This window comes from Lepidochelys kempii, chromosome 7 (assembly GCF_965140265.1).
Source record: "Lepidochelys kempii isolate rLepKem1 chromosome 7, rLepKem1.hap2, whole genome shotgun sequence".
Taxonomy (NCBI): domain Eukaryota; kingdom Metazoa; phylum Chordata; order Testudines; family Cheloniidae; genus Lepidochelys; species Lepidochelys kempii.
Genome location: NC_133262.1, coordinates 33086424 through 33112008, shown reverse-complemented (window position 1 = coordinate 33112008; position 25585 = coordinate 33086424). Strand labels below are relative to the sequence as shown.

General features: G+C 56.8%; 1 protein-coding gene across 25 annotated transcripts in view; it reads left to right on the top strand.

Annotated features, from left to right (window-relative positions):
- NRXN2 (neurexin 2) overlaps positions 1 to 25585 on the top strand; it is a 274548-nt gene that overhangs the window by 11744 nt on the left and 237219 nt on the right. For all 25 annotated transcript variants that reach the window (XM_073351968.1, XM_073351963.1, XM_073351962.1 and 22 more), the window contains exon 2: positions 12083 to 13236. In XM_073351968.1, the coding sequence (XP_073208069.1) occupies positions 12519 to 13236 (718 nt within the window). In that variant the 5' untranslated portion in view covers positions 12083 to 12518. The remainder of the gene's footprint in view (positions 1 to 12082; positions 13237 to 25585) is intronic.

The following is a 25585-nucleotide window of genomic DNA, read 5'->3' as shown; positions in this document are numbered from 1 at the left end:
GCTCAAGTCCTTTCTCCCCCTCCCCAGCTTTGTCCATTCAGACTGGGAGCTCTTGGGGCAGGGACTCTCTCTCACTGTGTGTCTGTGCTGTGCCTCGCATGGTGAAGGTCCCATCTCAGTCATTCGTGGTCCGTGTAGTGCCCAATGGGGGCCCTGATCCTGATTGGTGTGGAGGCCTGTACAGTGTGAGAGAGAGCCCCAGTTTCAGTTGGAGGGTCTGTGGGCACCTGCTTGTGTTACAATCTCAGTCGGGAGGGGTCAGTCTGTATAGTACAAGGGGGCCCCCAGTCTGAGGTAGAGGGGTCAGTATGGCACAAGGGGGATGATCTTGGTTGTGGGGGTCAGGGTCTGTGCTGAGAGGGGAGAGGGGCCCGATCTGGGTTTGGGGGGAAAGGGTGTGTGCTGGGATTGGGGGGTGATCTCGGTTGGTAGGGGGAAGGGGTCTGTGCTGGGACTGGGGGGCGATCTAGGTTGGGGGGAAGGGGTCTGTGCTGGGATTGGGGTGGGGAGGCCGATCTCGGTCGGTGGGGGGAAGGAGTCTATGCTGGGGGAGGGCTGATCTTGGTTGGTAGGGCCCTGATCCCTGTCAGGGGTGGGAAGGGGTCTGTGCTGGGGGAGGGCTGATCTTGGTCGGTCGGGGGAAGGGGTCTGTGCTGGGACCAGGAGGGCTCTGATCTTGGTTGGGGGTGTGTGGGAAGGGGTCTGTGGTGGTCTCAGTTGGTGGGGGAAGGGGTCTGTGCTGGGGGAGTGCGGCCTTGGTCAGTGGAGGGGAGGAGTCTGTGCCGGGGGAGGGCCAGTCTCAGTCGGTGGGGGAAGGGGTCTGTGGTGGGGGGGCGGTCTTGGTCCGTGGGGGAAAAGGGGTCTGTGCTGGGATGAGGGGGACGATCTCTCAGATTCTCTAGGTGCTCTTGTCACGCAGCTTGACTTCTGTGTGTGTCCCCGGGGCGGGGGACGACGACAATGGCAGGGGGAGGCCCCCCCGGACGGGGACACACACATGCGCACGCACACACAGCTCCCCCCACGCGGCTGAGTCAGTTCTAAAACCTGGGTCCCCCCAGGGAGGACTGGGAAGCGCCGTCTCTGTGGCTGACTCAGTCCTGCTGCTGAGATCCACAAATAGGAAGGTGGGAGGGCGGGAGGTGGAGTGGGGTGGGGGCGGTGTAACAGGGGGGATGGGAGTGCAGGGAGCTGCTGTGATAGGGGACTGGCGGGCCCTGTCCTGCTAGGGACCGACCAGGCTGAGACCAAGCAAACTTGTCTCATGGATGGGGCGAGGGCAGGGAATGGGTCAGGGTCCGTTCTGAGGCCATGGGAGATTGGCTGGGCAAGTCTCTCTTGGTGAACGCAGGGCAGTTGGGAGCAGAGGGCAGAGAGTGCGTGTGTGCGTGTGTGCATGTGCTTGCACGGGAAGGTGGCCCAGCAACACCCCATGTTGGTTCTGGGCCCAGCATGGCCAGGCTGGTGGTAAAGTGATTTTGCAGGGTGGCACAGTTCCTCGTTCCCTGAAATGGGGTCTGGTGCCTCTCAGTTGCATCCAGACCTGACTGCTCCGTGCTTGCCCACCAAATAGGCTGTACCCTGGGGGGACGGGGGTGTGACTCTCCCCACACCCGCATGCCAGGGCACAGGAATGAGATGGGAGGGTGAGCCAACCCCCCTTACTTCCCCTTTTTTCTTCTGTCTCCCCCCCACCTCACTCTCCCCACGTGGGGGCTGTGCCTGGGAGGGTCTAGAACCATGGATCAACTGGGGTGTGAGTGGAGGGCAGGTGCCAGGGAGGGAGGGAGCTGGGGGTGGGAGGGCCCATTGCCTGGTTATACACGGGTGCAGGAGGTTGTGAGTCCCAGGCTGGAGGGGCTAAAGTAGGGGGCTATTAATTGGGGGGAGCAGATTGGAAGGTGGGGGAGCACTAGGGAGCGGTGGGCGGTGGGAAATAGCTGAGACGGGGTATTTGATCTGGCAGGGAAATGCTGTATCCTAGGGACCCCGGGCAAGGATGGACTTTTCACAGCCAATCCTTTAATCTCCTGAATTATTGTGACACTTATCAGATTTCCTGGGGTGGAAGGGGAGAGGGCTCTAGTGAGTAAGAGTGGGGTTGGGGGAGGGACTGGGAGGCAGGACTCCTGGGTTCTATTCCGAGGTCTGCCATGTACTCGCAAGAGCCTCCATAAAATGCAGCCATCTCTGGGGTGTGACTCAGCAGGTTTCTAACAGCCACGTTGTGTGGAGGAATTTTAAGGGCCTGTCAGGGGAGAGTGCCCTGTCCTGAGCCCCTGACACCACTCCCTGCAGCACAGCACCCCCTAATGCCACGCTGGGTCAGCACTGATTGCGAGGGGAGAGCGCTCCCTACTGATGCCCCCTACTCTGCAGCACAGTGCCCCCTAGTGCCGTGCTGGGGCATTGGGGCCAGCACTGACTGCTGGGGAGAACACTAGCTCTTCCCCCTTGCCCTTGGTGCGGTGGCCCATGCATGCTGCTTAGGCTGGTGTCTTGGGCTGTGATGGGAGCGATGACAGCTGCTGATTGATCGGCCAGGGCTGCTCCCCCCCCCCCCCGCTGTGCCCGCTCCCCCAAGGGACTGCACTGATTAGTATTTATATTTTCTGCCTTTGCTGCAAGCTCTGTCTGTGAGAGTCAAAAGCAGTCACCTCCCTGCTTGGAAACCAGCTCTGGGAAGGGAGTGGAGTCTACTGGTTAGAGCATGGAGGGTCAGGACTCCTGGATTCTACTCCTGGTGCAGGGCTCTGCCTGCTAGAAGTCACCCCAAGGTTGAAAAGCCGCTGGATCCCCCCTCCCCCAGGTGCCAGTCTGGCACCACATGCCCTGGCTGCGCTGCTAATTCTGGTGCTGCATGGCAGGATCAATTCAAGCTGCCGACCTCAAGCTCCCTGGCTTCCGTTCCCCACCTTGGCTGCGCCATGGGCCTAGGCTTTGCCCAGCACTCTGAGGAGTAGGGTGGGGTACCTCAGTGCCTACCCACACTTGGATAACCATACAGTCCCCCTCTGTGGGCACATACCAGCTCTCAGTTTTGACTCCCCCAAGGGGCAGTGGCTTTGAACCTAGGTGGCTGGGCTCATGGCCAGATGCAACCCACAGGGGTGCCAGACTGTTTAATGCCTTCTCTGCATAGATGGGGTGAAATTCACCCCCAGTACTGGGGCAGCCCAAGGCCCATGCACCCCACCAACATCCCCTAGGACACAGGAGTCCTGACTCTCCGCTCTGCCCCTGCTCTATCCCACTGGATCCCACTCCCCACCCAGAGCCAGCCAGGGATAGAACCCGGGAGTCCTGGCTCCAACCCCACCCCAACCCATCCCATCCCACTTGACCCCACCTGCATCCCAGAGCCAGGGATAGAACCCAGTAGTCCTAGGCCCTAAGTAAAGAACAGAAGTGGGAGCCAGGACTCCTGGGTTCTGTCCCCAGCTCTGGGTGGGAAGTGGGGTCTAGCGGGTTGGAGCCAGGGGGCTGGGAGCCAGGACTCCAGCTTATTATATTTTCATGCATCTCCAGTGTGGGGTGCTTGTGCTGCCAAGTTAAGGATTTGGATTTCGGAGTCACCCAGGCTCAGAGTCTAGTTGGGGGTGAGGCTGAGGGAGGCAATTCTGTTATTAACATAAACATAATTTGAGGTTAGTTAAAATTAACAGCACAAACTCAGTATCTGACGCTGCCCCCTCCACTGCCTCTTCCAGCCCCCCTAATGCTGCATCCTCCAAAGCTGTCTAACCCCCCCTCACGCCTGCCCCCCTTTCACAGTGGTCAGTGTCTTTTTTGAGAGAGAAGGTGGTTAAACCCCTCAGCTGGAACTGCGAGGACATGGAATTGATGATGCCCTAGAGGGGAAAGACTCCCTATCTCCCACCCCCTGAGCCAGCCTATCTCCCTGGGGCCAGATCAGAGCTGGCTCCCCCTTGGAGGGAAAGGCCCCGTGTTCCACTCCCGCATTTCTTTCCCAGGCCGCAGGGATCCCCGTGTTGCCGTTAGGTGTCCCGCTTGCCTCGTATTCACAGACAGTGGAGCCCGTGCTCCTCTGTTGAGTCAGGGCACGCGGGTGTGAAAGCAACAGCTTGGTGCTTAAATATGAAACAGGCAGCTGGGAACTCCGGCACCCTCGCCCGTTTCTCACCACGGGGCCTGTTACGCACAGAGCAGGCGGATTCAGAAATGCATGTTGTTGTATGGTTGTGCCAAGAGGCCCAGGGCACTGCACTGATTCCCCCCTCTGCCTGCAATGGAGATTAGAGCCCCTATTGGGCTGGGCATTGCCTGGACCCCAAGTGAGATCGTGGCCCTGTCAGGCTGGGTGCTGCACGGACTTTGACTGAGATCGGCCCGGGCGCTGCACAGGCCCTGACCCAGAGCGGGGCCCCCGGGGGGCTGGGTGCTGCATGGACCCTGACTGAGATCACCCTGGGCGCTGCATGGTCTGACATGGAGCAGGGGATACCGGGGCTAGATGGGGCCTTGGCAGAGGCCTCGGGGGTTCTGAGTTCTCCCTGGAGTCGATCTGTCCAACACTCCCCCCACGCGGGTCTCCTCCTCTGCTTGACCTTCAAGGTGCCCTGCAGTGGCAGCGCTGAGCACCGATCGATGCCTGCCCTGGCTGTGCTTGGGATTAGTGAGACACTGCTTGCTGGGGCCGTGGGGCTTTAGCACCCCTAGGTTACAATCCCTCCCTCTTTACTGCCCCCTTGCTCCCACCCAGCATTCCCCTCCCCTCTTCGCTCCCTTCACACCCTGGGCTCTGGCCTTGTTAGCTGTAGAAAATAAATTAAGAATGTCAGCACTTCTGGAGGGCCCAGAAATTTCACCTTGAGCCGGGAGTCCTGGCTCCCTATCCCCCTTCTCTAAATGGGCTACTCGCTCCCTTCCCAGAGCTGGGGAAAGAACCCAGGAATCCTCTAGTAAAGTGGTCATCATGGGGTTAACTGGGTCATTCCCGACTGCCCTGGTTGGGAGCCAGGCTCCACTCCTCCTATGCTTCCTGTTTAGCTTGTGAGTGTTTCCACCCCATCCTGTTGTTTAGCTGAATAAAGCAACGCCATTATTCCCAGCCTGCAGTGCTGTAAGTCGAGTGCGGGTCTTGCGCACTGAACCATCTCTTCACAAGTCCTGATTCCCAGTCCCCCCAACCCTCTCCCCTCCAAGAGCCAGGAGAGAACCCAGGAGTCCTGACTCCCAGCCCCCTGCTCTAACTACTGTACCCCACTGCCCTCCTAACTGGATTACTTGAGAGCATCTGGACAAAGCAAGATCCAGCAGACCATGTTGTTTGCCCAGTTGTTGAACTAGGAGGGGGAGGCCCTGGAAGCTGGTGTTGGGGACTGACAGTTTGGGTTTGAGGTTAGGGCTGGGGACTTGTGTGTGGGTGGGGGAAAGGCCCGAAGGGGGAACTGTGTGTGTGGGGAGGATGGGATGTGGAGGGGGGAGGCCGGACAGAGGACTGGGGTGTGTGATGAGGGGGATGCGGGGCGGGGGGGTTGGAGGGGAGGCCTAGCAGGGGATTGGAGTTGCCGGGGGGGGGGGGGATAGGCCCAGCAGTGGATCGGGGTGTCTGAGGGGGGAGACCTGGCAGGGGGTTGGGGTATATATAGAGCGATGGGATTACAGGGAGGCCTGGCAGGGTGCGTGAGTGGGGGATGGGATTGGGGGGGAGGTCCGGCAGAGGATCGGGGTGTATGAAAGGAGGGATGGGGGGAGGTCCAGTGGGGGTAAGAGTGTGTGGGCAAGTGGTGGTGGGAGGTCCAGCAGGGGGTGGAGTGTGTATGGGGGAGGAGGAGGAGGTGGGGAGAGGTCCAGTGGGGGTCGGGGTGTGTGTGTGTGTGTGTGTGAGAGAGAGAGAGTGGGGGATGGGGTGCTGGACAGGGTCGGGGGATTTGGAGGGAATGGGGTGGGAGGAGCCCTGGGTTCTGACTGGGGATGCAATGGAAGCAGAGGGATTTGGGGGGGCAGCATGTCCAGGCACGGTGCTCACCTGGGTCAGGGCAGTGATAGCTCAGTGGTTTGAGCATTGGCCTGCTAAACCCACGGTTGTGAGTGTGTGGCTGGCAGCACTCGGGGATCTGGGGGGAGGGACGCCTCTTCACACTGTCTGAGCAGCCTGCCCGCCTGCCCTAATGCAAGGAGACACCCTTGGGCCAGAGGCAGTAGACTGAAGCGACTCTGTGTGTGTGCGGGGGACAGGGGATGCTGGACTCCTGGGTTCCTGTCTTTCTCCCCCATTGGAGGTGGCTCCCCCCAGGGCCAAGAGCTCCTCCAGAAGCAGGTTCTCTGGACACTGCTCCCTCACCTCTCCTCCCCTGATTGCAGCCCCGCAGGCCTCAGGTGTAGCTATTTTAAAGTTATTTATATGCCCTGCACAGGACTCCTGGGTTCCATTCTGAGTTCTGGGAGGGGAGTGGGGGCCAGGGGGTTCGAGCAGGGAATGAGATGCTCTAGGCTAGGGATGGCCCTGTGCTCTGTGCCCCTCAGTGTAGGTTCTTGCCCCTCTTGTGGAAGCCAGTGGAGGTTATGGCATTGGGCTGGCATGACGGCAGCTTTTATTAAGAGCTGCCTGGTAAATGTGTAGTGTGAAGGCCACTCGCTGCGTTGCCTGTTCTCTGTTAACCCCCTTCCAGAAAAGCTAGGAGGGCAGAGTAAATAAATTGGCCCATGTACTAGTAGGCTGGATAGTCCCTGTGTTAGCTACCCCGAAGCACCTATACCATGTTGTTGGGAGTGGTGGGGGGGGAGAAAGGGTAACTGAGGCACAGGGAAGGGAAAGGAAGTGGATGAGCCAGGGATAGAACCTAGGAGTCCTGACTCCCAGCCCCCTGCTCTAACCACTAGCCTGCGCCACCCTCCCAGAGCGGAGAATGGGTCCCAGGAGTCCTGATGCTGTTTCCTCCCCCTTCGCACTGGTGTTACCTGTGTGCGTGTGCCATGGATAGCATGGTACATGATGGAGTCTGCCGGTGTGTTCCTTGCTGTGAGGGATTTGTCCCGGTGAGGCACGCGTGTCCTTGGGGGTGTGTGTGTGTGCGCAACTGGATGTGATGGGGGGGGCTGCTGTTTTTGTGCAGTCATGTGCTTGCACAAGGTCCTGGCTGTGTTGCATGTGTCCGTCCTTGCACAGGATGATGGGGCTGCAGGGGGAGGGAGGGGTGGGCTCACATGAGGCTCTGGCCATGTGCACATGCATGTGAGTGCGTGTCCTTGCATAGGTGATGCGGCTGTGGGAGCATATCTGTGTGTGGAGTCTCAGCAGGCTCATGCGTGAGTGCACATAGCCAGTGTCCTTGCGGGAGGCGATGTGGCTGCATGTGCACGTACCTTTGCATGCTCTCATGGCACTTCTTGAGCCCATCCTTGTGTGCTTGCACAAGACTGGCCCTGCTCACAGTTGCTTGTGCTCTGAAGCTGCGTGCCTCCTTGCACGCCACGCTGAGTGGCTGGCAGCCCCTGTTGCAGGATGCTGCCCTGCAACCTGCCTGAGGAACAAGGATGGGGGGAGGGTGAGAGATCCCTGCCTATGGGATCCAAAGGACGTTGCGTCCCCTGAACTCCCCGTGCTGGCCTGGCTGCCCAGCACAAAGCCCGGCTGGCAGAGCCTGCAGGGCTGGCAGAGTAGAGCGCATGAGCATGGGGCCCATCGTACTTGTCTGCACATGCTTGGCAACACACTTAATCTGAAGCGACAACCCAGGGCTGCCGTACCATGCTGGAACTGTGATACTGAGGACGGGAGGCGGGCAGGGACTCATGCCTCTCCGAGCAGATCCATGAGGATGGGAACTGGTGTGGCAGAGTGGCTCAGGGGCCCAATCTTGGACTCCTAGGATCCCTGCAAGGGACAGCACCCACCCCTCTACACTCACTACATTGCTGCTCACCTGTGGAACTTCCTGCTACATGATTTTGTCACAACCATTCTCGGGATCTTGGCACCTCAAGGTCAAAGCACAGTACACCCAACCTGAAGGATGGATTGCAGGGGATAGTGTGCTGGACTAGGAGCTAGGACTCCTAGGTTCTACCCCTGGCTCTGCCGCTGAGCTTGGGCAAATCCCTTTGCCTCTTGGAGCCACTGTTTCCCCTCCCCTCTTTTGTCTATTTAGACTGTGAGCTCTTTGGGGTGGGGACTGTTTCTCAATGTCTGTCTTCCCTGGTGTGGCGGGGCCCCAGTCTCAATCGGTGCACCACGTGGCATGTCTGGGCTCTGATCTCAGCTGACTCCAGAGCAAATAATAATATGTCAACTCTTCTTAGCATTTACCTGCCCCAGATTTAAGTGGTGGCTGTTCCTGGCTCAGTGGTGTAATTCTACTTTTTGTGCTGTGCTTAGACACCCAGGTTGCAATGTTCCAGAGAGGAAGAATGAGAATTGTTTGATCATTTTCTTGTAGCAGGGAGTTCCTCAGGTGAACAATGCAGCACTGAGAGCCTGTTAGACCAGGGCTGGTGGGGGTTTCACCCAAAGTTCATTGGATGTTGCTGCTGGCATCAATCTTGTTTTGCATCTGTGTGCATGGTGGGGTGTTTAGGGGAGAGCACCCTTGATTTGATGTGCTTTAAACTTAATCAAGACCAGACTGTTCTTGACCCTGATCTGGGGTCAGGAATATATTCCAATCCAAGCTTCATAGCATGAATCCTAGTTATCAGAGTAACAGCCGTGTTAGTCTGTATTCGCAAAAAGAAAAGGAGTACTTGTGGCACCTTAGAGACTAACCAATTTATTTAAGCATAAGCTTTCATGAGCTACAGCTCACTTCATTGGATGCAGTCCTAGTTATGTTTCTCACAGTTCCGCAGAAGAGCTGCGTGAAAGGAGGCCTTTGTGGTTAGGGCACTGGGACTCAGGACTCCTGGGTTCAGTTCCCAGATCTGCCACAGATTCCTCCCTGAACCCAAGAGTCCTGACTCCCCCTCCCCAGTTCTAACCCACTGGACCCCACTCCACTCCCAGAGCTGGGAATAGAACTCAGGCATCCTGATTCCCAGGCCCCCTCGCTCTAACCCAGTAAACTCCACTCCCCTCCCAGAGGTGAAGATAGAACTGAGACCTCCTGTCCCTCCCTGCAATTCACAGTGTAAAACCAGCCCCCATGTTCATTCTTCCCCATCTCCTGTTTGTGACTGCATTGCTGCATGGTGAGCCCGCCACCCCCTTTGGCTTCATCCCCTTCCAGCTCCCTGTATCTCCCCCCCGCCCCACAGAACACCACCTGTCTGGTGGGAATGTGACCCCATCAGGCAGCAGGAATCAATAGTTAATTAATTTCCTTCTCTAAAAAAGACAAGGGGGTGGGGATGGTAAGGGGGGTGTTGGAGGGGGTTGGGAGTAGAGGTGGGTGGGAATAGTAAGGGGGAACAGAGGGCTGGTGGGGGGTGGGGGATTGTAGAGGAGGAGGGGGAGGGAAGGAGGTAAGATGGTAAGGGGGAGGGGGTGCAAGGGTGGGGAAAGATGGGAGTTGAGGGGATGAGTTGGGGGAGTGAGAAGCCCGGGGAGGAGGTTCAAGTCAATCCAACTCTCCGGTACAGTCTCATCCCTTGGTGCAGTCTGCTGGGATTTGGCGGGGGCAGGAAAAGCTACCTCCACACCCGAGCAACCCACAGGGGATGATGGTGCTGAGGAGGGAGAATCGTGGGGCTCAGAGCCCAGCCCCCCAGCACACTGCTCAGGCGTCAATCAGTGCCTCCCCTCGCACAGGTGCAGCATTTAATGTGATTGGCTAATTATGCAGCGCATGCTAATGGCCCCCATTACCCAATGAGGGGCACAGACGAGGCACAGTTATAAATAACCTGCCATACCTCATTTGCATGATGCCATATCCCCGGTGCCGTGTTACTGTGGAAACCGCCCCTTCCCCCACCCCATTTACATTTGTTCTTTTAATAGATTTTTGGGGTGACAGGGTGTTAATGAGGGTTGATTGCCATGGTCGCTGGTAGGGGTAACAGGTTCGACCAATGGGCTCACCCACCCCAATATCTCCCCTCCCCCTGCCACCTTGCATCAGACCCATGGGCCCATCCAGCCTGGTATTCCCTGCCCCACTCTCAGATCAGACCCATGGGCCCATCCAGTCCCTGCTGCCCCCAATCAGACCTAGTCTCTGTTCCCCTCTGCCCCACCCCCTCCTCTTTCTGCTCCCTTTCTGCATGCCCCCCTCTGCCTACAGTATGCCAGTGGTGGGTGGGTTGTAAATAATGCCTGAGTGGCAGTGCAGTGATGAGATGCAGATTGTGGGGGGGGGTGGGGGAGGCCATAAATGGCATATGGCCCAGGGGGAGGGGTGGGGAGTGGTCTGTGCAAATAATGGGGCGGGCTGGGATTGTCCCTGTGCAAATAAGCCAGTGTGTCGGGGAGGGCTGGCGGGAGTCACCCTAGTCCTCTGGAGGTTGGCATTGAGGGCAGCTGCTCTGGTCACCTACCCCTAAAACGACCGGGGCTGGGGCCTTGTGCAAAGAACACAGGGTGTGTGGCTGAGAGAGCAGTCAGCACTGGGCCCTCAGCAGGGTTGCTTGGGGGGCAGATGTCAGGACAAGTCCAAAGGCTCTTTGCCCCTCCCTGCTCTGGCGTTGGAGGGAGGGTGGAGGAGCAAGGAGTAGACTGAGGGGAGGAGGGAGCAGCATCTGTCCCTATGACAATGGTATGGCCTGCTCTGCCCCTCCCACCATCCTCCCTGTGAGAATAATATGACCTGCTCCCTCCTCCTCCCCCCATCCTCATTGTGAGAATGGTACAGCTTGCTCCCGCCTCTCTCTCCCCCCCCGTGAGAATGGTATGGCCTGCTCCCACCTTAACTGCTCCCTCCTTCCCACCCAGCCTTGCTGTGAGAATGGTGTGGCCTGCTCCCTGCTCTCCTCCCATTCTCACTGTGAGAATAGTGTGACCTGCTCCCTCCTCTCCCCCATCCTTGCTGTGAGAATGGTACGGGCTGCTCCCACCTCTCCCCTCCTTCACTGTGAGAATGGTATGGCTTGCTCCCTCCTCTCCTCCTCATCCTTGCTGTGAGAATGGTATGGTCTGCTCCTGCCTCTCTCTCTCTCCATCCTCATTGTAAGACTGGTATGGCCTGCCCCCTTTTCTCCCCCACTCCTCACTGTAAGAATGGTATGGCCTGCTCCCACCTCTCCACCCTTCTCTCTGTGAGAATGGTACGGCCTGCTCCCACCTCTTCCCCCACCTTGCTGTGAGAATGGTATGGTCTGCTCCCGCCTCTCCCCTCCCTTCACAGTGAGAATGGTATAGCCTGCTCCCGCCTCTTCACCTTCCTCCTCACTGTGAGAAGGGTACAGCCTGCTCCTGTCTCTCTCCCTGCCCGTCCTTGCTGTGAGAACAGTATGACCTGCTCCCTCCTTCCCACCCATTCTTGCTGTGAAAATATGACCTGCTCCCTCCTTTCCCCCATCCTCGCTGTGAGACTGGTATGGCCTGCTTCTGCCTCTCCCCCCCATCCTTGCTGTGAAAATGGTATGGCCTGCTCCGCCTCTTCACCCCCCTCCTCCCTGTGAGAATGGTATGGACTGCTTCCACCTCTCTCTCTCTCCCCCCTCCCCGTCCTTGCTTTGAGAATGGTGTGGTCTGCTCCCGCCTCTCTCTCTCTGTGAGAATGGTAAGGCCTGGTCCCTCCTTTCCACCTGTCTTCCCTGTGAGAATAGTATGACCTGCTCCCCCTCCCTGTGAGAATGGTACAGCCTGCTCCCACGCCCCTCACTGTGAGAATGGTTTGGCCTGCTTCTTCTTCCTTCTCCCCTACCCCAAATCCTGTTGCCTGGGGGGGTGGGGTGCTACTTGGCCTCCTGTAACAGCTCTGATTGGCCACCCTCCCACAGGAGGTGGGGAAAGTGGGGAAGAGCAACCAATCAGAGGAGGTCCTGGGCTGGAACTACTATGAGAAGGGGAATTTCCTGGGAGAGTAGCCAGCCCTAGGGTTGGGGAGGGGTGTTCCCCGAACGCCTGGGTTCAGCCCTTGGCTCTGGGAGGGCAGGGTCTAGTGTGTTAGAGCGGGCTGCGTTGTATTAACCCTTTGGTGCACATGGCCCGGCCTCACACGTCTCCTCTCTCTCCTCGCAGCTCCGACCTCCTGCGACGCCGGAGCCGGGCCGAGCACCCCCTGTGGGCGCGGCTGGCTCTGCACCCCACTGGAGGAGGATGCTGTAACTTGCTGGAGCCGGACCTGGAGCCTGTGATTGGTGGAGGCTGGGTGGGGGGAGGGGGTTGACTTGGCGGGGGCCTGGATTTGTTCTCTCTGACTTCTGGATATTTGGATCCTGGCGTCCCATCTCCCCTTGTCACTGAGTGGCAGTGAAAGCCCCCCACCCTCCATCTGAGTGGAGTCCCCCTCTCTTCTCCACCTGCTCCCCGGCCTCCGAGGAAGCCACCGCACCCCAACCCTGCCTGCCCCTCCCTCCCCCCATCCAGCCGCCCGCCCGCCCCCCCCATGAGGATCTGAGGCTGTGGCAGTGCGGGGGCAGTGCCCAGCATTTGCCTTGGGGGGGGGCAGGGACAGATGAGACTGGGTGCCATGGCCAGACTGCTGCCCTTGGTGCTGCTGATGGGTGCCCTGCTGGGCCCTGGGGCGGGCGGGGCGGCGCTGGAGTTCGGTGGCGCCACAGGGCAGTGGGCCCGCTATGCCCGCTGGGATGCCAGCTCCTTGGGGGAGCTGAGCTTTAGCTTGAAGACAAACGTCTCACGGGCGCTGGTGCTTTACCTGGACGACGGGGGGAACTGTGACTTCCTGGAGCTCATGATTGCCGAGGGGCACCTGCGCCTGCGTTTCACCATCTCCTGCGCCGAGCCTGCCACGCTGCACCTGGAGACGCCCGTGGATGACGACCGCTGGCACATGGTGCTCCTGACCCGCAACTACCGGGAGACCATGCTGGTGGTGGATGGCGAGGCCAAGGTGGCAGAGGTCAAGTCCAAGCGGAGGGACATGGCCGTGGAGAGCGACCTCTTTGTGGGGGGGATCCCGCCTGACGTGCGCCTCTCGGCCCTCACCCTGAGCACCGTCAAGTATGAGGTGCCCTTCAAGGGGCTGGTGGCCAACCTCAAGGTGGGTGACACACCGCCGGCCCTGCTGGGCAGCCAGGGCATCCGCAGCGACTCGGAGTACCTGTGCACCAAGCAAAACCCCTGCGCCCATGGTGGGCTCTGCAGCGTGCTGAACGGGGAGGTGCAGTGCGACTGCAGTATGACTGGCTTCCAGGGCAAGTTCTGCAGCGAAGGTGAGACCCTAGGGGGCAGGAGGGGAAGGCGAGGGGCTGGAGCAGGAGTGTGGCCCAGACGGCTCACTGTCTCTCCCCAGAGTGAGGACATTGCCCTAGGGACAGGCTGGGCAGCAGCAGAGAGACCTCACCCCCCCCCATACCCTCACAGCGTGCTCTCCCCTTTCCCCAGAGTGGTGCCGGGAGAGAGGGGCTTGGACTTGTCAGTTCTGTCAGCCCTTGGCCTCTGCTTTGTGCCACCGGGAGCCTGGCTGAGCTGTCACAGCCGTGGTGCCTGACTGGCCAGGGTGGGCTCTCTGCAATCCGGGAGAGTGTTTGCGGTGTCAGCTATCCAGGTTTGAGGTGTTGGCCCCTTGCCCATGCTGTGGGATCTGGACCCAGATTTGGGCCTGGCCCCATCTCTTCTTTGGCAGCTTCTAGCCTGGGATTTGTAGGAGGGGACAGGGATAGACAGGCTGCAGGCTGGAGCCTTTGGGGCTGTCGCTTTGTGGGGATCTTATTTCTTTTATTATTGGGGTGTGTTTGTGGGTGTTGCTGTTGTAAGGCTCGACAGCCAGCACACAAGGTTAGAGCACAGGGCTGGGAGCCAGGACTCCTGGGTTCTATATCAGCTCTGGGAGGGTTGTGGGGTCCAGTGGTTATAGAGGCTGGGTTGCTGGAGTGGGGGAGTCTCTAGCTTAGGCTGGTGGTCGGGAACTGGGTTATACTGGCTTGAGGAGGACGCTTTACCAGCTTAGCCCAATGAAGTTTGGTCCCTGGCCTACTGGGTGTCCTGGGGCAAGTCACTTCCCCCTCTGTGCCGCAGTTCCCTTATCTGTAAAATGCAGGAAATAATCTGACCCTGAGTGTCTGGGCAGTGCCCGGCCTGACGGGGGCCCTGAGCTCATTTGGGGGAAGGGGATCAGTGCAGTGCCTGATCCGATGTGGCCCCTGAGCTCAGTTGGGGGAGGGGGCGGGGGTCAGTGCAGCGCCTGACCTGACGTGGCCCCTGAGCTCAGTTTGGGGGAAGGGCGGGAGGTCAGTGCAGCGCCTGACCCGACGGGGCCCCTGAGCTTGGTTCGGGGGGTGGGTCAGTGCAGCACCTGACCCGAAGGGGCCCCTGAGCTCGGTTAGGAGACTTTTAGTGCTATTGTGAGCTCTGGCAGTTTCACGGGTACCAGGCTGGCCTGTGTGTTGTCCATCTTCCTCGAAAGCTGAGTGAGTCAAACAGATCAGGACAAAAAAATTCATATTTTTTGGGGGGAAATTTTGAAAAAATCCTTTTATTGGCCATGCAATTTCCTGTGACTTCTTGTTAATGAAAACCCACCCATCTTCCCCCCCAAAATCAGTTTTCAAATAAACATTTTGGTCCCCAACTGATTTTTTCCCACCTTATTTTCAGGTTTTCAACCAGAAATCAGAAAATTTTAAAGAGAAGAACATTTTTCCGAGAGGATTTTCCATTCCTTCAGTAAAATGTGTTATTTCAAAAATAAAGTGTCAGTGAACACTTCCTGCCTGAGCCCTGAACTCAAGTCACGGTCGTGCTACCTGGCCAGTGAGTTTGAGTGGGTGGCTACTGTGTTTTTAAGTGGTCCAGCAGGACCCGCCTTGGGACTAGCTTTGTGTCTCCTAGCACCTTGGCCAGCCATTGTCACCAGGGCTCAGTGACTGTGATATGCTCAGGGGTTTTGCACAGGTGTACGGAGGGTGCTCATGCTCAGTGCTGCTCTGCCCTGGACAGTTTGTTTTCTCAGTATATGAAGGAAGGATGATTATCCTTTGTTTTACGGGTGGGGAAACTGAGGCACAGGGTGATGACCGGTAGGAATTGAACCCAGATGTCCCAAGTCCATCCTCCTTCCCTAAGCCCACGTGCCTCTGGAGGTCGCTGTGAATGTGTGAAATGGACCAGCATTCCCAAAGTCAGAATCTGCTTTGGGAATGCAGTGGCCAGTCGCTGTATAGAGAGGGGTGAACCGGTGCTCAACTGGCTCAGCCGGCAGCGCCTTTGGGGCGGGTGCATTCTAGTGGGGGAGCGAACAGGTGACCAAGGTCAAATGGCTGTGTTTGATGGGGACAGCAAATTGTGGCATCAGTGTTAATAGGCTGCTTGGGAACAAACTACCCAACAAGGCTCTGCGCTGTGCTGGTGTGACGAAGTGGGACTGTTCTTAATGTTTCCTCTGAATACTGTAGGGGTGCCTCAGTTTCCCCTATGCATTTCTTAAGTCTCTAGGTGGTGGGATCAGGGGGTGTAATTGTTGCAGAGCAAAGGGCCAGCGTACATGAATGGCCAACACTCTGCCTCCTGGCAACTGATGGCCTGGGTCCTTCCCCCCTGCAAGGTGATAGATAAAGGGTTGGAGAACAAAGGAATCAGGTGACCTCCAGGCCCAGGGAAAGGGACAAAGCCCAGAGGAGGAGGGGCTGGAGGGTGAGTCAGTTTGGGGCTGGCTGGGGACATGGAATGCAGTGCAGACATGGTTGTCTGGCTCACTGCCCCCCCAAAATGGACCCTGCTGAGGGGTCCTGTTCTCTGTACCTACAACCTCTGTTTTAGACCATGTTCCTGTTGTCTAATAAACCTCTGTTTTACTGGCTGGCTGAGAGTCACATCTGACTGCAAAGTTGGGGTGCAGGGCCCTCTGGCTTCCCCAAGAGCCCCGCCTGGGCGGACTCGCTGTGGGAAGCGCATGGAGGGGCAGAGGATGCTGAATGCTCCGAGGTCAGACCCAGGAAGGTGGAAGCTGTGTGAGCTTCTTGCCCTAAGACAGTCTGCTCACAGAAAGGAGACTTCACCAGAGTTCTGACTGGCTTCGTAGGGAGCAATTTCAGAGCATCGCCCGGGGACTCTGTGACAGCTGGGCATGTTTGTACACACCTTCTCCCCACGCATGTGTGCTCTCCTTGTACCAGTTGGTAGAGACCCCTTCTCTCTGACCGAGAGTGGGGTCCCTGTCACGCTGTGCAGGTATGCACTGACAGGCCACACCCCAAAGAGCTCACAGATGAAATAGACAAAAGGTGGTGATGGGGAAACTGAGGCACCGAGAGGGAAAATACTTGTCCCAGGTCGGGGCAGAGCTGGGGATAGAATCCAGGAGTCCTGACTCCCAGTCCAGTGCCCAGCCACTGCAATCTGCTGTCTCCCCAAAAATGGCAAAATAGGGTTTACGCTGGTGAGAGCAGAGATCATGGAGCTGGGGAGCATTTGGCTGGGGTGGAGTGCTGGAGGGATACAGAGTGAGGATGGGTCAGAGAAGGCAGACAGGAGCTTAGGAACAACCAGATTGGATAAGATCCATAGGCCCACCCAACATCGTCTTCCCCCACCCTCCCTGCCACCCCAAATCAGATCTAGGGCCCGCCCAGCCTGGTATTCCCCCACAACCACCTTCAATCAGACCTCGGGCCTGCTCAGCTTGGTATCACCCCACCTGTCAAGGCTGATTCCCCACTCTAGCACGCGGAGGGCAGAAGATGGGGGGCCTGCAAGGATTCTAAAAATTAATACTGGCCACTCCAGGCTGGTATTAAACTCCCAAGGTCACAGCTTCTCTCTGACCTGGGATGGGTAGATGCTGCCACCATCCAAGTGCAAAAAACCTCTTTGGACCCAGGAAGGCACACTTGGGAATTCCTCCCCAGGGGTTACCCTCATGCCCTTTCACCCCTCCTCAGGGAAGAGCTGAGAAAGAAAACAAAGGAAATCAGCTGTTGCCACCAGCTAATTAAACAACATACGCGCAAACCCCTTAGGACACGCACAACCCCAATCCTGTTCCTAAAAAAGGTAAATTTTATTAAAAACAAAAAGAAAGAAAATACATCTGGAACTTAGGTTATTGCCAGATTTAAAAAGAGCCAATATAATAACCATCAAGAATGGTTTTCTTGAGGTCCAACTTAATGGTTACAAGCAAAATAAAAGCATTTGGGGTTAGCACAGAGGAGTCCACACGCCAATAAGGAAAAAAAAAAAAAGATAAACCTAATCGTGTCTTCCTAGACATCCCCTGAGCTACTTACATATCTGGGGGTTTCAAATCAATAGTCTGTAGGTATGATCTGATGGTTTTTCAGACCTGGCTTAAAGCTTCCTACAGCATAGTTCAGCCCTGTTCCTGCTCTGTGTCTCCTCTCCCCGGAAAACGACAGACAGACAGACAAAGGGAAAGTTTTTTCCCAATTTTAAAAAGTTCTAGCCCTCCCATTGACTCTTCTGGTCAGGTATCCACTCCCTTCCTTTTACCTATGGGCTTTTTTAACCCTTTACAGGTAAAGCGAGTAGAGAACAGCTACTAACAGGGATTTTATAGCTAACTGGCTGGTTGGGTGTCCATAAAAGGGAGCTACCCTACCCTCATTTATCACACCACCCTCCCTGCCATCCCAGATCAGACCTAGGGGCCCGTCCAGCGTGATATTCCCTTTCTCCCCCACTGCCACCCAGGGCCCATCCAACCTGGTCTCTGTCTGCAACAGTGACCAGTCCCAGTTGCTTCAGAGGAAGGAGCCAGAAGCCCCCACCGACGGGATAACCTGTCCCCCAGGAAGGTCTCCCGGCCTCTCACGAGATCAGTTTAAAGCCTGAGGCAGTGCTAGGGTTTGCCCAGGATAACTGTTAGTTATCTGTTAGTTAACTGTTAGTTAGTTAGACCAGGACCAGCTCAGCATGTGAGTATGTATGGATGAGAGTTCCATCAGGAATCCTGGGTTGGAATGAGGCCCCAGTGCCCCTGACACGGTCCAGCAGGACCTGCCTTGGGCCTGGCTTTGTGTCTCCCAGCACCTTGGCCAATGGTTGTCACCAGTGCTCCTGGCAGGGGGGCATAGAGCCCCGGCACGGAGGGAGAATTGGGTACCTGGTATGGGGGGGAATGGGAGACCTGGGATGGGGGGCACAGAGCCCCTGGCATGGGAGAGAGGGGTAGAGGTACATACAGCCCATGGCATGCGGGGGAGAATGGGGAGCCTGGTACTGGGGGGAAGTAGGGTTACAGAGCCTCTGGCATGGGAGGAGAATGGGGTACCTGGCATGGGGGACACGGAGTACCTGGCTTGAAGGAGGGGGAGTTGCAGGGAGTCCCTGTGATGGAGGGGCTGGGAGGGTGGCCCCAGGGAGTTGTGGTGGGGCTGGAGGGAGGCAAGGAGCTGGGGTGGGCAATGTGCTGGGCCTACAGTCACTGTGAAGCCTGCGCCCCCTAGTGCTCTCTGGCTCCATAGGGTTTCCCTGTTGCCACCCACCAGGCGAGGTCTGACTATGAGTGGGGGTGGGGAGGGGGGAGGCAGGGCAAAGGTGCAAGGAATCACAGCTCCCTAGGGGGCATCTGGGGATGTTAAACACCTAAAATCCTACAAGTGCCTCTTCATCTGCACAGTAATTCCAACAGTGCCAGAGTGACACTGCGCAGAGAGACACGGGGGCCCAGTGGTTAGAGTAGGTCAGGGAGGCTGGGATTCAGGACTCCTGGGGTCTGTCCCAGCTCGGAGAGGGGAGTGGGGCCTACTGGGTTAGAGAGTCAGGACTTCTGGGTTCCTTCTGTGACTGACCGACTGTGTGACCTTGGCCAAGTTCCTTTTCCCGCTAGGTTAACTGGGGACTTGTGTGGGGTGAGATCAGGCTCTTTTTGGGGAAGCAATCCCATCCCAGCCATGCGGTGTTTGTTTAGCCAAAATGTGTGTGTTCATGGCCATGTCTGCTTGGCTGTGATCCCGGGCAGGGTAAGCTGTGTCTGTGAGTTGCCCCAGCTGGCAGAGGGGGAGCGCTCCCTGGCCAGTCACTAGCGGTCTGTGGTGGGGAGAGAGTGTGTATGTGTATGTATGCAAACACACACATTTACTCATGACACATCACCCCCCCATACACTCTCTCAAAAACACACACAGATAGACAATACCCAGGCAAACTCTCACAGCAAGCGTGTGCACACACAATGACACACTCTCAGTGCACACAGGCAGACATGCATGTGAGTGCTATCTGGGTGGGCGTACTGCACAACACATAAAAACAGTCACACAAAACATACATGTGTACAGACACATGGAGAATGACGCAGTCCCACACAGTTCACACAGGCAGGCACCCAGTAACACACAAACAGTCACGCAGCACAGACACATGCTCACATGCGACACTCATAGATTCTTATATACACACAGAGAGACTTTCTTAAACACACAGATAGAAACAGGCACTCTCAAAACACTATATACACACACACAGACAGTACTTATAGATGCAAAACAAATGTACCAACAAACACACAAGAAACACCCCCCCCAGACATACAAACACACCTGTACAGACACCATCCCATCTGTCACACAACACACACAAACATGGCAGATGCACACAAGACAGCCAGCCACTTGCTCGCCCACCCACGTATGCACAATGCACTCAACCACACACAGACACACATCTCCCTCACCTTCAGTGCACAGTCCACCCACACACTCTGAATCTTGGGTGACAGTTGTCTAGGATGGTTGCCATGGAGAGAACTGAGACAACTATTGACTGCTTGGTGATTGTGTTTCTTGCCCATTTGCTACGGAGACAACTGAGCCAACCAAATCTTCATTGGCTGTTGTCTATGGCTGCTTGCCAGGGATACACTTTCACTGGCTAGCTTCTTGGTGGCTGTTGTCTAGGGCTGGTTGCTATGGAGACAGTTGGTTGGGCTGGCTGACTCTTGGCAACTGTCCATCATTGTTGCAGAGATTGTGCTGACTGAATTCTTTGGCTGAGGCCAGTTGCTATGGACAACAGTGTGGTGACGCCTCGGTGACTGTTGCCTAGGCTGGTTGCCCAGGGGACAGTTTTGCTAACTACTCTTCAGTGACTGAGGAGGTTTGGGTGGAAGTAATGGGGGTGTTGCTGGGTACAATGGGATAATGTTGGAGGAAGTCACTGCGTGCTAGGGTGTGTGGGGTTGCTTGGCTATGTTGCATGTAGGAAGACGAGGTCATGGGGTGTTGTGTACTAGGGTGTTAGGTTGTCTGGGTGAAGGATTATGATGTGTGTGTCTCTGCACAAGGGACATAGGGTGTTGTGCACTAGGATGTATGGGTGAAGGGTAGACCTACCAGTAGTGTAGGGTGTCTGGTTGAAGGATTGTGGTGTTTGGCAGTGTGCAGAAGGTGTTGTATGGGTTAAGGATTATGCTGTGTGAGGGAATAAAAGTATGGATATTGTCTTGTGATGTGTTAGGACCTTGTTGTGTGGCTGTGTGCAGAAGGTATTATGTATGAGTGAAGGATTACACTGTCTGTGTGTGTGTGTTTGAATACAATACTCAGGCTTGACAAAGCCCTGGCTGGGATGATTTAGTCGGGGATCGGTCCTGCTTTGAGCAGGGGGTTGGACTAGATGACCTCCTGAGGTCCCTTCCAACCCTGAATATTCTATGATTCTATGAAGGGTATGGTGCTGGGGTGTTGTGTAGTGGGATGTTTATTGTACGGGTAAAGGATTGTGGTGTGCAGATGTGTGTTTTCAAATAGTTTAGGGTGTTGTGTACTTGGGTGTTAGATTAAATGGTTCTTCCTGTGTATGCTGTTTTGTGTGTGTGTAAATACTATGTGTACAGGAGTGGTGTGTACTAGGGTGTTAGGTTGTGGAGTTGAAGGATTATACTCTTGTGTATGTACGCAAGTGGTAGACAGTGAGTTTTGGGATGTTAAGTTGTATGGGAGAATTGTGTGAATACAAGCATTATAGGGTGTAGGAATATGCTGGGGTGTGTATGTATATAAGGAGTATTGAGGTTGTTTGGGAGATTTATGCCATATGTGAATACAACGGACATAGGCTGTAGAGTGTTATGTACAAAGTTGTATGGGTGAAAGTTTACGCTGTATGTATACAAGTATATAGGGTGTTGGTGTGCAGGTGTAGGGTGGGATAGGGTGTCAGTATAAGTGGGATAGGATGTTGGGGTGTTAGGCTGCGGACTTGTAGAATTATGCTGTGTGTGTGTGTGTACTGATAGTGTAGGATGTCCGGGCAGTGTGAGGGTACAGGCATATCAGTCGTGCTGTGTGTGGAGGTGTTGGATGAATGGCACGAGATGGGACTGGTGTGGTGGCAGGGGTTCCTGAATGCTGTGTGTTAGGCACGGGTTAGGGGTACAGCAAGTGCCCTGGTGGGTGTATGGGTCAAGGGCCATGCTGTGGCAGGGTTGCTGGCTGGAGGGTGTGTGTGCATGTTTTATATAAGAGGAGCTGTCCCAGCTCAGCACCTGGACCCAGCCACATGGGGAGGTGCCAGCCTGCCTGTCCCTCCCAGCCCCTCCCACAGTGCAGGGTCAGGAGCCCCCAGGGTGACTGGTCTGGACGGGGTCTGGGGGTGTGTGTGAGAGGGGGTGGTGGTAGAGCGCGGATCAGATTCCGGATGGGGGTGGAACGTTTGTCGTCTCTCCCCCTCATTGATCACTGAGCCTGCTCAGGTGCCCGTGTTACCCTGATCCACATTATGTCACAGCCAGGAAGGGGCAGTGGAGGGGCCGCAGGGCTAGGACAGGGTGCCAAGTCCTTGAGGTATCCCCCTTTCCCTGTCCTCAGTTCATGTTCCTGACCTCCCTGCTCTACCCCACTTCCTCCTCCTGACCCCCCTGCCCAAACCCCTGTTGATTTTTCTTTTTTTTCACCTTACTGTTCATTCTTTTCTTCATTTCTTTCCCTTCCTTTCTCATGACTGAATTCCTTTATTCTCTCTTTTCTTCGTTATTTTGTTTCCCTTTCCATCTTTATTTGTTCTTTTCCCCCCTTTTTTCCATTCATTTGTTTTTTATTCTTTCTCATTCTTTCATTCCTTGTTTCTCTCCTTTTATCCTTTCATTCTTTTGCTCTTTTCCTTTTTCATTCATTCTGTCATCTTTCCTTTCTTTTCCCATGTTTCTGTTTTCCATTCTTACTCGTTTTTACATCCTTTTATTCGCCTCCTTTTTGCCTTTTTTCTTGTTCTGTCTTTCATTCATTCACATTTTTCATCCTTTCTTTCTCCTCTTCCCTTTTCTGGTGTTTTCCCATTTTTTCATTCTTTTCTTTTGTCTCCCTTGTACTCTCCCCCCACCGGCCCTGATGTCCCCTCCCCGGTGCCCCCCACCTGCTCCTATTAGCCCTGTTCACATGAGGGGAGTGCTGACTGCAGCTGCCGCCTGGCCTGGATCCCCCCAGTGTGTGTGTCTCCGGAGGGTTGGGGGAGGCTCTCCGGGCCCAGCCATCCGCGCTGTCTCTGCCTCTGCAAGGACACCCCAAGGTCAGCTGGGGAAGAGCTGCCAGGAGACGGGATGTGGAGAGAGATTGCCCATCCCTGCCTGCATGCCCCCTGGGAGGATGGCTTTTCCGCATGGCTTGTGCCGCCTGAACCCTGTGCTGAACAGCTGGACACCACCAGGTGGTGCTATGGAGTCCTCCCCCCCACCAGCTGTGCCACTGCCCGTAGCCGGCAGGGAGTGTGAAACTCTCCTAGTGGAGCCAGTGTGGAAAGCAAGGGGTGTCTGTGCAAGGGAGGGGAGCCGCTGGGAAAGCTGGGATCTGCCTTTGCATGTAATTGGGGGGAGGTGGGGGTGGGGTTCACTTGGAATCGAACCCTCCTCCCTCTTTGGGTTGGGTTCAGCACAAAATGCCCATATTTGCCTCCCTGAACAATACAGAATTCCTGAGTCCTCTTATTGCAATAGTGTCTGTCTGCCCCGGCTGAGATCAGGGCCACTAGCAGGCCAGGTGCTACACTGACCTCCCCTCACCCCCCGCCAAGATCAGGGCCTCCAGAGGGCCAGGTGTTGCACAGACTCCCCACCTGGCTGAGATTGGGGCCCCTAACAGGCCAGGTGCTGCGAAGACCCTACCCCCCGCTGAGATCAGTGCCCCCATCGGGCTGGGTGCCGCACAGAACTCCCCCCCCCAATGGCCAAGATGATGGCCCCAGGTGGTCTGGGTGCTGCACAGACCCCCCCAACCCTGGCTAAGATCAGGGCCCCCAGCAGGCCAGGCACTGCACGGATCCCGCATGGCTGAAATTGGGGCCCCCGTTGGGCTCTGTACAGACATATAGTGAGAGACGGTCCCTGCCCTGAAGAGCCTACAGTCTGAAGAGACAAAGGGTGGGAGGTGAAACTGAGGCACTGGGGCGGGGGGGAAGGGACTCACCCAAGGTCAGTGGCGAACTGGGATACAACCCAGCCCAGTGTCTGAACCACAAGCTCCCAACCCATGTTTGGGCTGCATCATCGCTCTAATCATTGGGAGAATTCCCACAGTGTGGGAACACGGGGTGGGGGTGCGGGTGAGGAGCTGTGGTTCATCATTTACTTGAAGCATGTGTAGCCTGGAAATCTAATATGAGTCAGGGTCAGCCCTAAAACGGGTTCTCTTAGGATGGTCTAGATTCAGCCCTAGAGTGGGGGCTCTAGCATAGGTCTTGGACCCAGTGGTGCGGGGTGGATTCAGCCCTGGGGTGGCAGTTTAGAACAGAGCTTGAGCACTCTAGAGTGGGTTGGATTCGGCTCTGGTGTGGGGGCTCTAGAATAGGTCTCGAGCACACTGGATCTTGTGTTTGGCTCTGGTGTGGGGGCTCATGAACATATCTCAGGCGCACTGGAGGGGTTGGATTTGGCCCTCGTGTGGGGGCTCTAGAACAGGGGTGGACAAACTTTTTGGCCCGAGGGCCACATCGGGGTTGCAAAACTGTATGGAGGGCCGGGTAGGGAAGGCTGTGCCCCCCCAAACAGCCTGGCCCTTGCCCCCTCCCACTTCCCACCCCCTGACTGCCCCCCTCAGAACCCCCGACCCATCCAATCCCCCTGCTCCTTGTTCCCTGACTGCCCCCAACCCTAACCGCTCCCCCGGGACCCCACCCCCCATCCAACACCCCTGCTCCCTGACTGCCCCGACCCCTATCCATACCCCTGCCCCCTGACAGGCCCCCCTGGTACTCTCACGCCTAGCCAACCCCTCCACCCCTCCGCTCCCTGTCCTCTCACTGCCCTGACCCCTATCCACACCCCTGCCCCCGCCAGGCCCCCCGGGACCCCCATGCTTATCCAACTCCCCGCATTCCCCATTCCCTGACCACCCTCCCCGAACCTCCACCCCATCCAACTGCCCCCGCTCCCTGTCCCCTGACTGCTCCCCAGGCTCCCTTGCCCCTTTTCCAACCCTCCAGCCCCCTTACCATGCTGCTCAGAGCAGCATGTCTGGCAGCTGCGCCAGACGGCGGGAGCCAGACATGCTGCTTTGGTGCCCTGCAGGAGCCCGCAGCCCCCCACCCAGAGCACTGCCTGCGCGGCAGCTTGGCTGCGGGGGAGCCTCCCCGGTGAGGAGCTCAAGGGCTGGGCAAGACGGTCCCACGGGCCGTAGTTTGCCCACCTCTGCCCTAGAACATGTTGAGAGAGCGTTGGGCCAATGTCCGTTGTTGCTCGGTTGGCTCCAGAGGGCTGCCTGGGGAGCAGTGTGCCTTGCTAGGGCACGAGTGTGTGGACTGCATGTCTCCCTCTGTATGGGGCGGGCAGTGGGCACGGGCCAATGTGTGCCACTATTTTGCCTGTCTCACCCACTAGTGAACATGCTATGTGCTGTTGTCCTGATGCCCCCCCATGCAGTGCCATGCCGTGCCGATGGGCTGCCTGGCAGCTGCTATGTGAGGCGTGTGCCAACCCCGTGTTGGGGACATGTTGTCTGGGAGCCCAGAGCCTGGCTACTGCCCAAGCCAGCCGGGGGCTGCACGGCAGCCAGACAGACATGCACGCATTCTGCAGATCAACCAACAGACACACACACACCCCCTGCAAGCCCACAGACAGACCCACGTACATTCCACAGTGCCACCCACACCCGACAAACCGACTCACACACACACGGCATGCACACCCCGCAGACCCACAGGCAGACAGACAGACCCACGTACATGCTACAAACCGACCCAGTGGCAGATTTAGAGGTAGTGGGGCCCTGTGTGCAGCTTCATTTTCAGGGTCCCCCCCTCAGGACCCAGCCAAAAAAAAGAACATTCTCGCTTACTCCCCCCCGCCAGTTTTTCATTTTTTTTCTTCATCCTCCTCCTATATTATAAGTAATGGGAAGTAAATGAAAATAAAGAGAGGTACCTTGATCGGGGCAGGGGGTTGGAGTGCAGGGGGCAGGTTCTGGGAGGAAGTTTAGGTTCTGGGAGGAAGTTTAGGTACTGGGTGCAGGCTCTCGGCTGGGGCAGGGGGTTGCGGTGCCTCGGGGGGGGGGGGGGGGCAGCGCTTACCTCGGGCAGCACGGCTCCCAAAGCCACTGGCGCACACATACTCTTCCGGCAGTGGCTCCTAGGCGGGGTGGACACGGGATCTCCATGCACCGCTGCCCCCAC